Source organism: Copadichromis virginalis, linkage group LG3, assembly GCF_057382275.1.
Source record: "Copadichromis virginalis isolate Kocher_CV1m ecotype Utaka linkage group LG3, C_Virginalis_male_GT1.1, whole genome shotgun sequence".
NCBI classification, from domain to species: Eukaryota; Metazoa; Chordata; class Actinopteri; order Cichliformes; family Cichlidae; genus Copadichromis; species Copadichromis virginalis.
Genome location: NC_140620.1, coordinates 929,088 through 940,598, shown reverse-complemented (window position 1 = coordinate 940,598; position 11,511 = coordinate 929,088). Strand labels below are relative to the sequence as shown.

The 11,511-nt window shown below is 40.7% G+C and overlaps 1 protein-coding gene across 1 annotated transcript; it reads left to right on the top strand.

Annotated features, from left to right (window-relative positions):
- Window positions 1-4,146: 4,146 nt before the first annotated feature.
- LOC146712193 (uncharacterized) lies at window positions 4,147-10,588 on the top strand. Its single transcript, XM_085451964.1, has 6 exons — window positions 4,147-4,231; window positions 4,495-4,536; window positions 7,943-8,197; window positions 8,285-8,521; window positions 8,605-8,817; window positions 8,895-10,588. The coding sequence occupies exons 1-6, from the start codon at window positions 4,147-4,149 to the stop codon at window positions 8,969-8,971; spliced, it is 909 nt and encodes a 302-aa protein (XP_085308090.1). The 3' UTR covers window positions 8,972-10,588.
- Window positions 10,589-11,511: the final 923 nt, after the last annotated feature.

The window sequence follows — 11,511 nt, the reverse complement described above, 5'->3', positions numbered from 1 at the left end:
CTCAGGAACTCTTTGTCCTTCAGATCATCTGCTGTTTTGTCTTTAATGAAACGCCCACATTAAGCCATCGGCTCTCTGACTGTTACACTAATTCTGTTTGTGTAGCTTTGTAACTTCTGTGTCTTTGGACTTATGTTGTACTTGTAATGTCATCACCGCCTGTTGCTGTGTTTGACTTTTAAACAGCTATTAAAGTTCACACAGCAGTTCTTTGGATGAATACACAAACTAACCTGAAACGTTTTCTAATCACAATTTGTGTTAAAATAATTTTAGAAAAAAAGTCAAAGAACAGTTCTGGGCCCTAAAAAGCATCAAATGACAATCTGTGGTCAAACTAATTTAAACTTAAATGACTTAAACTGTTGGTCAGATGTCATGATACACCACTAAATTAGTCCTGACATCGAAACCAGAATCTATTTCTGTGTGGAGGCCTGAAGTGACCATAAGGAGAAAAACATAAGTTTAAAACTGATTAAAACAATGTGCAAACAATCAGCAATTTATATCCCTCAGCTGGAGTTAAACAAAAAACCATTACACCATGCTGCCGCCTGTAATACCTGATCAGCACTCGCTAGGAACCAAAACAAACCATGTGTCTGTGAAGGTTCTCAGTCATCCAGGTCATCGTAGTCTAAGGAGCTTGGAAAGAAAAGCGTCTGGACTTCTTTAAGTCGCTTGAAGACGTTTCACCTCTCATCCAAGAAGCTTCTTCAGTTCTAAGGTCAAATGTTTCCAGTCTCAAAACTTTGTTTTCTGCATTATTCATTCACTTATTACCAGTGTTGGTCAAGTTACTTGAAAAAAGTAATCAGTAACTAATTACTGATCACTTCCCCAAAAAAGTAATCCTGTTACTTTACTGATTACCTATTTTCAAAAGTAATTAATTACTTAGTTACTTAGTTACTTTTTAAAAACACGATTTACAACCTGAAGAGGTGATAAAGTGATAGATCTTTTAGCCCAATTCTACTTTTTCTGCATAATCCATCATACAAAATGTAATCAAATGGAAAAGTATCCTTTTAAAACTTGTTTTATTAGTTTTAATCTTTTAACTTTATGCATCAAGCAAACATTTAATTATATGCAACATTCTCTGACTGGAAGAAATTAGTTTAACATTTAAACCTATTTTCTGCACATTCCAGCTCATAAAATAAAATATTTTTTGTGTTTACACTCAGTCTTTCAAATAGATGCAAGTAAAACACAGCAGAAAATAAATAAAGTCAAAGACTCAGCGGTCCTGTTGCTCTATTTTCACCTGTAAAGCAGGAGTGGGGTAGGCGGAGGGTTACCCTGGTGTAGGTGTGCCGCGGTCAGTGGAAGAATCCGCGAGCTTCTCTGAGTTTCCCATTACGTCGTAGCTACTCGGTGCTTGTTGGAAGTTTAGGGGTTTTTTCGCTGTAAAAAGAAGTTTTCTTCCCACGCACAGCGGACACTAATGTTTTTGTCACTTTTTATGGAATCAAACTCAAAGTAAGGTCAGTACTTCCACGCTTTAAACGCTGCACGCTCATACTCTCTCTGCACTCGATATATGATCCATTGTTGATCTGCACACAGCTGTTGTCACTAACGGCGCACTCGCTTACGTCACTGTCATGAGACATTCTCGCAAAAAAATCACGGTTTTAGTAACGCAGTAACGCAGCGTTCCTACGGGAAAGTAACGGTAATCTAATTACCGTTTTTGCAATAGTAATCCCTTACTTTACTCGTTACTTGAAAAAAGTAATTGGATTACAGTAACGTGTTACTGCCCATCTCTGCTTATTACCCAACAGTCTACCGTTGTTTACAGCGCTGTCTTTTTCTTTTTTCACTTCAATGACCTCGGACAAGAAAGCCTCATTTCTGCTGTTCAATACTGAAGAAATTTAAACTTCTTAAAATTATGCAAAATTGCAGAATATTGCAGAATATTTTAAGGTTATCTGCTATAAAAAGCCAGACCAGGAAAATCTCCTTCATGTTTTTCTGTTTTATTCTCAGTTACTTTCACACAAAGGCATCTGCTGTGATGTTCACAATTCTGATGAAGTCTCACATGTATCAGTGCTGATAAATGATCAGAATTATAATATTTCTGACTGTCTGAGGCTAAGTTGAATCGAATCGGGACTTTGAGAACCAGAATCAAATGGATCATAGAAATCAGTGATGATACCCAGCCCTAGTGAGCAGCCTAGGCCTGAGAGGAGTGGATGTAGCTGTGGGTAATAAGAAAAGATTAAAAGAACGATTGATAACTTTTTCATTAAGGCCTGATCTGTCTGAAATTCATAGCCAGCTCTGACACGGTGCCATCAGTCTTTGAATGCTGAAAAAGCAGCAGTGTATCCAGGAAACACATTATATGCTGCAATAAATGCACTGCCCAAGTGTCCCCTCTCCCCACGGTCTTTCAGCAGCAGACAGCAGCAAACAGGTCGTCAGAGGAGCCGAGATGATGATTAAGTTAAGACAAAAGGACCATCAGGGAGAGATACCCCCACTGGGTTTAAATCGGTGTGAAACATTTAATGACCACTAACCCACTGTGACTGTGACTTTCCACAGTAATGAGTAACACAGTCAAACATACCAGTAAGCTTCCTGCCTAAATGTGTTACAGGCTGTAAACAAAAGAGACTCAGCACACAAACACTCACATTTTACATACTTCATGTTCCCCCCATCACAAACAAAAGCAACACAATTCTGTGGGCTACATATTGAACACAGAAACAAAGCATTGATCGACTACAATTTATATCTGGATCAATCCACCCGCCTCTAAATCAGACCCGACCAACACAGACTGAAAGTTCATCACTTCCCATCATCAGTCACGGCTCGCCATCACGACACCTTTTAAGGAAAAAGATGAAGCAGGAAAAGAAACAGAAACAGTTTCAGGAGCATCATGTAGAGACGTGCAGGATAAAAACACAAACTGAGAGTCGCAGCACTGAGCAGGACCAAAGTCTGACGCTGCAGGACAAATGGACATATATTTAAATCCACAATGAATATCTGAACACCTTCAGCTAACCTGTCAGTCCAACAGTGACCCAGAGCAGACATCCACATAAACAAAAGCAGGAAACACCAGAAGAAGGTGAAAGTTTTAGATGATCCATCTGAAATCTGTGGGGTGACCTGATGAGGTAAATGGTAAATGGCCTGCATTTGTATAGCGCTTGTCTAGTCCATAGGACCCCAAAGCGCTTCACACTACATTCAGTCATTCACCCATTCACACACTGGCGATGGCAGCTACATTGTAGCCACAGCTGCCCTGGGGCGCACTGACAGAGGCGAGGGCGCTCATAGAGCTGCAATGTTACTGCAAACATGGGCAAAAATCTAAAGGTGCTTCTACAGAGTTTGAGAAACACCTTTAGGGGTCTTCACCTGAATGTAACCAGGTTATTGTAGGTTTTTATTTTATCCCCGTTAATATTCCAGCCCAGTTCAGGGCGATGGTGGCGTTAAAGGTGGAAAGGTTGAGGATTAAGGTGAGTTTCCAGACATTTCTGCTGATTCAGTGATCCTGTCTCTGACTGTGGCTATGATGAAGCACAGGTGAGGCCACATGATGCTGTTTTGTAGGTTTCTCTTCAGATCTGTGACGCTGTCAGCATGATTTATGATGGACTAGTGACACTTTAAAGTGTGATCTCACCCCAACCGGTCGTGGCCGCCCCTCCCCGAGCCTGGTTCTGCTGGAGGTTTCTTCCTGTTAAAAGGGAGTTTTTTGTTCCCACTGTCACCAAAGTGCTGCTCATAGGGGGTCATATGATTGTTGGGTTTTTCTCTGTATGTATTATTGAAGGAGCTACCTTACAATATAAAGCGCCTTGAGGCGACTGTTGTTGTGATTTGGTCCTGTGTCAATAGAGTTGAATAATGTCTCCATTTGGCAGACAGGATCTGTACTCACACACCAGGAGGAGGTCACTTGTTATGATTAAGATGCAGGATTACATGGAAAAAAGATCATTTAATAATGAACTTGTGATGTTGGTGTAACAGAGGGATTCTTCACTTGATGCCTGATTTTGTGCAGGTGCATTCTGACTGAGCTCAGTCAGACGAGTAGTGAAAGCGTGGAGCAGAGGGAAGTGTTGAGCGTGTAACAGGGAAGTGATGAAGCTGAAAGCATCTCTGCTGCTCAGGCTTCAGACTCTCAGTCACTCAGACATGAAGACTGCGTCCGTCTGTCTGCTCCAGGGTGAGTGAACATCCTTACAGCTTCATCCAACACGCGCTCAGACAGCACGTCTGCATGAGTGCATCAGGGACGCTTCCACTGATGTATCACCTGAGTATCTGCAGGTACATGAGCTCAGTACCTGTTCTGCTCAGAGTCGGGATGAGGTTCTTGGTTCTGGTTTTCCTTCAGTCGAGGAACATAAAAATCCTAAAACAGCATCATTTCGGAACTGAGCTTTCATTGACCTCTGACCCTCAGTGACCTCTGCCCTCCTGTTGCAGGTGTGTGTGTGCTGCTGCTGTCTGCACCGACTGTTTCTGCAGGTGAGTCTTTTCTAAGTTTATATTTATGATTTCAGGAGACAGTCTGCAGTCATTCCCAGTATTCAGATCTCTGTGACAGAACAGAGTGCGTTTCATATAAACTGAGCCAATACTAAATGTTTGTCTAACAGCAGTAATCACACTCAGTTACATGTAATATAGAGCAGTTACATGTTTCCAACATTACTCATTTTTACGGAGTTATTCATTCTTTTGGAAGTGCCCTAAAATTCTAGTTCTTCATATAAGTTATAAATCTTTTTAAATATGGCCTTTTTCATTGGTTGTGAATGGCCTTATGCACAATGTTCTCCACCAGCTGTACGTTTTCCATTAATACATTTTTACTGCTTAAAGTCTTTAAAATAAACTGTTCGCCAGTCTTAATCTTAAGGAAAGCCCTTTGAAGAGGTCCCTCATTGACCCTGTAGTCACAGACTTACAGTAAGTTGTAGATTTTGTGGATAATTTACCAGAGTAAATATCCGTCTGTCATCACCCTTGTTTCCACGTATCAGGATGGTTCACAGATGCATTAAAGAACAACACATCCAGCCTTATTCACAATATAATCTGATATTTTTGGTAATAAGCGTTAAGCATAAAACATCCTGGCTTTTACTTTTTGTATTATGACGTACGTATAATAAATGGTTTGTAGGGAAAAGTCCAAATTTATAAATATCAACAGTGTTAAGACAGAGATGATTAAAATAAGCAAACATTTTGTTAATAAGTTTACGCAGGCACGGTCAGTCATTCCATGTCACATAACACGGACCTTAAATAAGGATTTTTAACTTCATATATCAAATACTTTTCAAGATACTTAATAAAAATATCACATTGCAAAAGACACATAGTGACTGAATCGTACTGTACATTAAACATAAAATTCTCAGACACAAAAATAAAGAAACTTTCCTGCATGAATTAGTGCGACTGCAGTGATGCAGATGCTGACAGATGCCGGTCCGTCATGGTGAAGAGAGAGCCGTTGATTTATCAGTCGATCTGCATCCCTACCCTCACCCATTCTCACAAACTCTGACTTTGACCGAAAGAATAAGATTGTGGATGCAAACGATGGAAATGAGTTTTCTCCAAGGTGTGGCTGTCAGAGAACAATTTCCTGCAGACTGATTCTTTGCTGATTTAGAATACATTTGCACAATAATTGCAAAAGAAAAAATTAAGTTATTTTATTTACATTTAGCTTTGACTCAAACTCAGAATACGAATATCTGACGATGTGTCAGAGGCATGTGTGGTCCTTTAAAATCTGCCTGTGCCTCAAAACTACGTACTGATTGCACTGATTTTTAATGGTCTTTAAAAGTTCTTAAACAAAGCTCTTCCACTCTTATGCTGATGACACATACACATTTTTGACAGTTATAATTGATGATTTACAGATTTATAGTCTTTAATACTAACTGTCGAAACATTAATGGCCACAGAGGTTATTTTTATTGACACACTTTAGTTCCATCTCTGGTTAACTGAGCCATACTTTATGTGTGTTGGTACATTTCTCAATATATTTTGAACTAAATGAGGTAAAAACCGTGCTGCACCAGTTGCAGGCGTGACAGAGTGGCTTGGCCAACCCCCATTAAAAGAGAGTTGGAGTATTCGAAGCGAGAGGTGACAAAGCATGGATCACAGTTTCCAAGTTCATGCCTGGACAGAAAGGGCTTTAGCTTCGATCTGACGTGATAGAATGAAGATTTCACCGCCCCATTTATGTGGCCATCAAAACTAAGTGCAGTGTCGATTTTTACCCCAAGATTAGTAACAGAGCTCTTCAAGCGAGGGCTCAGAGCAGCAAAGTGAACATTTGGGATACCAGAAGAACGATTGGGACTGAATAAAATTGCTTCCACTGTTTGTTCATAAAAATGTAAAACATTTAAATCCATGATTTAACTTTGCTAAGACAATCAAGCAGGAGTCCAATCGATGAGCTATCAGAGTGATTGAAAGGTAGATCAAGCTGGCAATCATCAGCATATAGATGAAATGAAATTTCATGTTTTCAGAAAATCACACCAAGTGGCAGGAGAAACAATGGAAACAGTAGTAAAGTGTTCCTGGGTGAGATGTGGACATGCCAGGAGCACCCAGGAGATGCTCTGGAGGCATCCTGGTCAGATTCCCAAACCAACAGAATCTGTGACAAAGGGCAACCCTGGCAGAGTCCAACACCCACTGGGAACGAGTTCCACTTATTGCCAGCTATGAGGACCAAGGTCTTGTAACGGTTTTATGAGGATCTAATGATCCATAGCAATGGGTCGACTAGTGGACGGACTCTCCTTTCCAGCACCCTGCCTTATACAGCACTAACTAATACACACACTAACTAATACACACACTAACTAATACACACACTAACTAATACACACACTAAGCAGAATGGTATTCTGACAGTTGGCATGGTGGTGGAGGTTTGGCATCATCACCAAACACCACGAAGGTCAAGAGTTTGAGTCTTGTTAGATTAACTGACAGTGATGTCTCTGTTATGGACTGCCAACCTGTCCATGATGTGCCCTGGTTTTTTGATCACTGACAGCTGGTGTAAGCATCCTCATTGGTTCACTGTGAAATAAATGGATGGTAAATGGCCTGTATTTATATAGCGCTTTACTAGTCCCTAAGGACCCCAAAGCGCTTTACATATCCAGTCATCCACCCATTACATTCACACACTGGTGATGGCAAGCTACATGGATATTTATTCAGAACAAACCAAATACTAAACAGCAGTATGTGAAAACAACATCACCTCAACAGAAATTCAGTTTTGCCAACTAAATAGACAAAGAAGATAGAAATAAAAGTTTTTCCTTAAGTGGATTCTTTGTTATCCTTATTTATAAAGGGATATGATGGTGGTCCACCTCTCCCTTAAAATCAGGGTAAACGTTTTGTAGGTCTCCCAGGTTTCAAGGATGTTCCTTAGAGGGCAAGCCAAATTTCTGGATGAGAACTTTGAAATAAGTGGCAGTCTTCTTCGTCTTCTATTGGCTGCTGCTTTAGCTGGTTCCACAGGAGGTCATCTGCCTCCATCTCATCCTATCACAACATCCTCCTCGGTCACACCAACCCTCTGCACATCCTCCTTCAAGACATCCATGAACTTACTCTTTGGGTTTCTTCTTTTTCCCCTGGCATCTCCATAGTTGCCATCCCCCACCTATCAGTTGTAGTCAGTCATGCCAAGTAAAGAGTTAATTGGTCTGCATCCTGTCAAATTCAAATTACCATGGCAACCATGCCCATGTGAGCTGGCTCCACATTTGGATTCTGGTTTTGATGCAGGTCGGTGTGAAGTTTGATGATCATCGTGACGCTGGTCCTCTCCTCTTTGGTGGTGATTATCTGTCTGTCTGTCCTCCAGTGTCTCTGTCTGTCAGTCCAAACCTTCAGCAGGTCTTCAGTGGATCTTCAGTGTCTCTGAGTTGTGTTGATGATGGACAGACAGCTGATGGATGGACAGTGAAGATGACCAGCGGAGGACCCACTGAGGACTGTGGAGCAGCTGAGATGAGTGGAAGTTTGTGCGTTTTGGATCGTAACTCGTCCTACGGTGGAACCTTCTGGTGTGAAAGCTCATCTGGACAGCAGAGCGATGAAGTGTCCATCAGTGTTTCAGGTACAGTGAGATGTTCCAGCTGTGTCTCTGTCTCTGTGTGACTCCAATCTGATGGTGGAAGTCTGTCTCTGTTTACCTGCTATTCAGAAAAAGGTGTGATCCTGGAGATCCCTGCACTTCCTGTGAGACCAGGAAGTGATGTTACTCTGCAATGCAAGAAGAAGAGTGGTGAAACAGTTCCATCTTTTTTCTTCATGAATGGACGTCTCCTTGGGTCTAAAGCAGAACACGTTATCCCTAATGTCAGGCACTCTGATGAAGGTCTCTACTGGTGCGCTTCTAACACATTTGGATCATCTCCTCAGAGCTTTCTGAGGGTCCGAGGTCAGAACACTGACATAACTCTGTGTTTAAAGACCTGACCTGCTGAGCTGACTCATTAACCTGTTTCATCATGTCTCCTGCAGGGTCTCCTATAACTACTCTCAGAAAGTCCGTCCCTCCACCTCCAGTTTCTGAGGCCAGTTCTTCTCTGTCCACTCTTCCTCCTCTCACCAACTCTTCCTCCCCTTCTTCTCCCTCTGTGTCTTGGATCAGAGTCATCTGCCACCTGTTGGCCTTCTGCCCGTCCTGCATCTGCACCATCCTGCTCCTGTCCATCTGCTGCAGCAGGAGCTCAGGTACAAACTCAGGCAGATACTCACAGAAACACTTTGATCACGTCAGCACTGTCCTGATTTCTCCACTCTGCCCACAGGTAACAAACATGATGTCTCCATGGAGATGCCATTGGATGTTGACGAGCATGATGACACCACTGAGCATTATGTTTGAGCAGATGGATCCTCTGATAGAATTAAATGTTTCTAAAGCTGAAAACTCTGAAGTCCTCACTCTGAGTTTCTCAATCAGAACCTGATCTGTTCACTGATCGATCAATAACGCTCAAACTACTGATGAATTACTGAATTATTGGATGAAAGCTTTGTTTGACATTGTTAGCATCTTCAAACATTGAAATCTCTGTGCACCTCTCTCAAGTTATTTACTGCATTTCATTTATTTACCACTGGTTCCCAACCTTTGGGAGCCACGGCACATATTTCACATTGGAAAAATCACACCACCAACAAAAATATCACAGAAAGTATATTGATAGTTTTTCCCTGCACACCAGGTACAGTGGTATCGGCTCGGTTTGTCCCCAGTGTACCTGTTGTACTTTCTTCTGACTACTACTCCTGCTAGGACCTTCATCTGCATCTGAGTTTTCTCCAGGACCAGGTCCGATTGTTTTACTGCCAGTTGGCAACTCATTTAAATAGAGCTGGTAGTTGTACTGCCCTCTAGTGGAAGAGAATGTAATTGTTCCACCCGTTACTCGATTACTTCGAGGACTAATCAGGTGGAACCAGATAATCGTCCACGGCACACCTGATCATTTCTCAGGGCACACCTATGTGCTGCGCCACAGTGGTAGGGAAACACTGGGATAAATGGTATCAAACACTGGGAGCGTTCGCCGGCGTTTTACAGAATGATGGTGAAAGAAACGGTTGATGCACTTTGAGTTCTTCAGCTTTGTTAAGGTTTTATTTTAATCAGCAGGAGAAAAAAAGCCATGTAGTTTTAGGAGATTATCATATTTATTACCAATCCCAGGTTTCTGCCACGGCTGACTAAATACAGTCAATCCAGCAGTGTGCACGACCTCTTTAAAAAAATGATATTTCAATGCTCAGATCCATGAATTTTCAGTTCCATGGATAAAACGATAAAATTAAACTAGATTGTATTCCATTAAGATTCCAAATTACAGTTTTTTACTTTCATCCCTGAAGAGGAACTTTGTGTTTTTGAGTTTTTTTGAGATGTCCAGTGTGTCGGCTCAAATTTGGATTTATAAAAAACAGATTCAGGTTCCAAAAGGTAAAACAGGGAGAACTCAGCAAAAACGAGGGTTAGATGACAGGAGGTTTAATAAGTGTGTTGATCAGTGTTTGTGGAAGCTCCGACAGAGTTAGTTCAGTTCTGAAACTTTACTGTGGCCTCACAGCTCTTCTTCTACTGTGTCATTGAAGAACCTTCAAACTCTCTGAGCTGGTTTTCCTCCTCAGTCCTGTTTGATGACAGAAAGCACCAAACTGTGTCCTAATCTCACTTCATTATTTATCAACTTGTTTCTTTACTAACCAACAAATTATTTGAACATGTCAGCAAATAGCAGATTGAAGAAAAGCAAAATAATAACTTTAACTCCAAGTGTCTCATATTTGATGCGTGAGTTTTTCACACTTCTACATCGTCATTTTACATTTTACACAATAACCTGCTGGATGCAGCAAATGTGATACAAATTAAAACTCACATATGCAAATGAATGTTACATTTTTAAGTTCTGTTTTTTATGTTTCGTCAGAAGGTTCAATAAACATTCAATAATTTTTTTTATTTTCTGGTGATTATTTCATAGTTAATGGTTTTAACGGCACAGGAGCTAAACAAAAGTCATCAAAGGTCAGCATGTAATGACATGAGTCAACATCACACTGCTCTGTGACGTCTGTGACATCACTTCCTCTTTTGTAAAGTTTTTTTTTCTCATTTAAATGTTCCATTCAGAGTTTAATCATTCACTTTATTTTGACACTGTTGATTTGTTTCACACAGTCTGCTCTGTGTGGTGACTTCAGCCTTCTGTGAGTTTTTATTAATACACTCACAGTGCACATGTCAGTCAGGCATCTGTTTGTCTTCCCAATAAACACGTTAGAAAGAGACCAAACCAACAAAACCTCTGCTTCAAACACTAAATCCATCCATTCTCCTCTGCTTATCTCTGTCGGGTCACTCGAGCCCTCCTTTATCCCTCGTTTCAAACAGCTTCTGGATGTTACCTGGTAACTGTCTTCTGTGTCTTTTAATATTATCATCTAATAAATCCTTAAATTTCATTGCATTTAATTAAATAAATGATGAATTTGTTGACTTTAGGATTAGGATTCAACTTTATTGTCATTACAAATGTATAAACAGAGACTGAAATATTGTTTGCATCTAATCAGATGTGCAAGAGCAGTAAGTGCAATAAGAGCAGATTATATGCAGATAAGGATAGTGTGAAAGGTGGGAACAGTTATGAACAGAGTATGTACAAATAAGCTAAGTGTACAGATGTTTATATTGCTATACAAAAAGCAAATATACAGATGTAGTACGGACAATGTACAGATATACAAGTCAAGTGGCTTTATTGTGATTTCAACCATGTGCAGTGGTACAGTACAGAGTAAAATGAGACAGCTTTCCTCTGAGACCCTGGTGCTACACATGACATATAACAGACAAACACACGACTACGTAAAGTGCAATGT

Bases quoted from the DNA above. Each gene is read 5' to 3' on its own strand.
- LOC146712193 (XM_085451964.1), top strand. From the start codon at position 4,147: ATGAAGCTGAAAGCATCTCTGCTGCTCAGGCTTCAGACTCTCAGTCAC. The intron at 4,232-4,494 runs GTGAGTGAACAT...CTCCTGTTGCAG, and splicing joins GTCCGTCTGTCTGCTCCAGG to GTGTGTGTGTGCTGCTGCTG. The intron at 8,522-8,604 runs GTCAGAACACTG...TGTCTCCTGCAG, and splicing joins GAGCTTTCTGAGGGTCCGAG to GGTCTCCTATAACTACTCTC.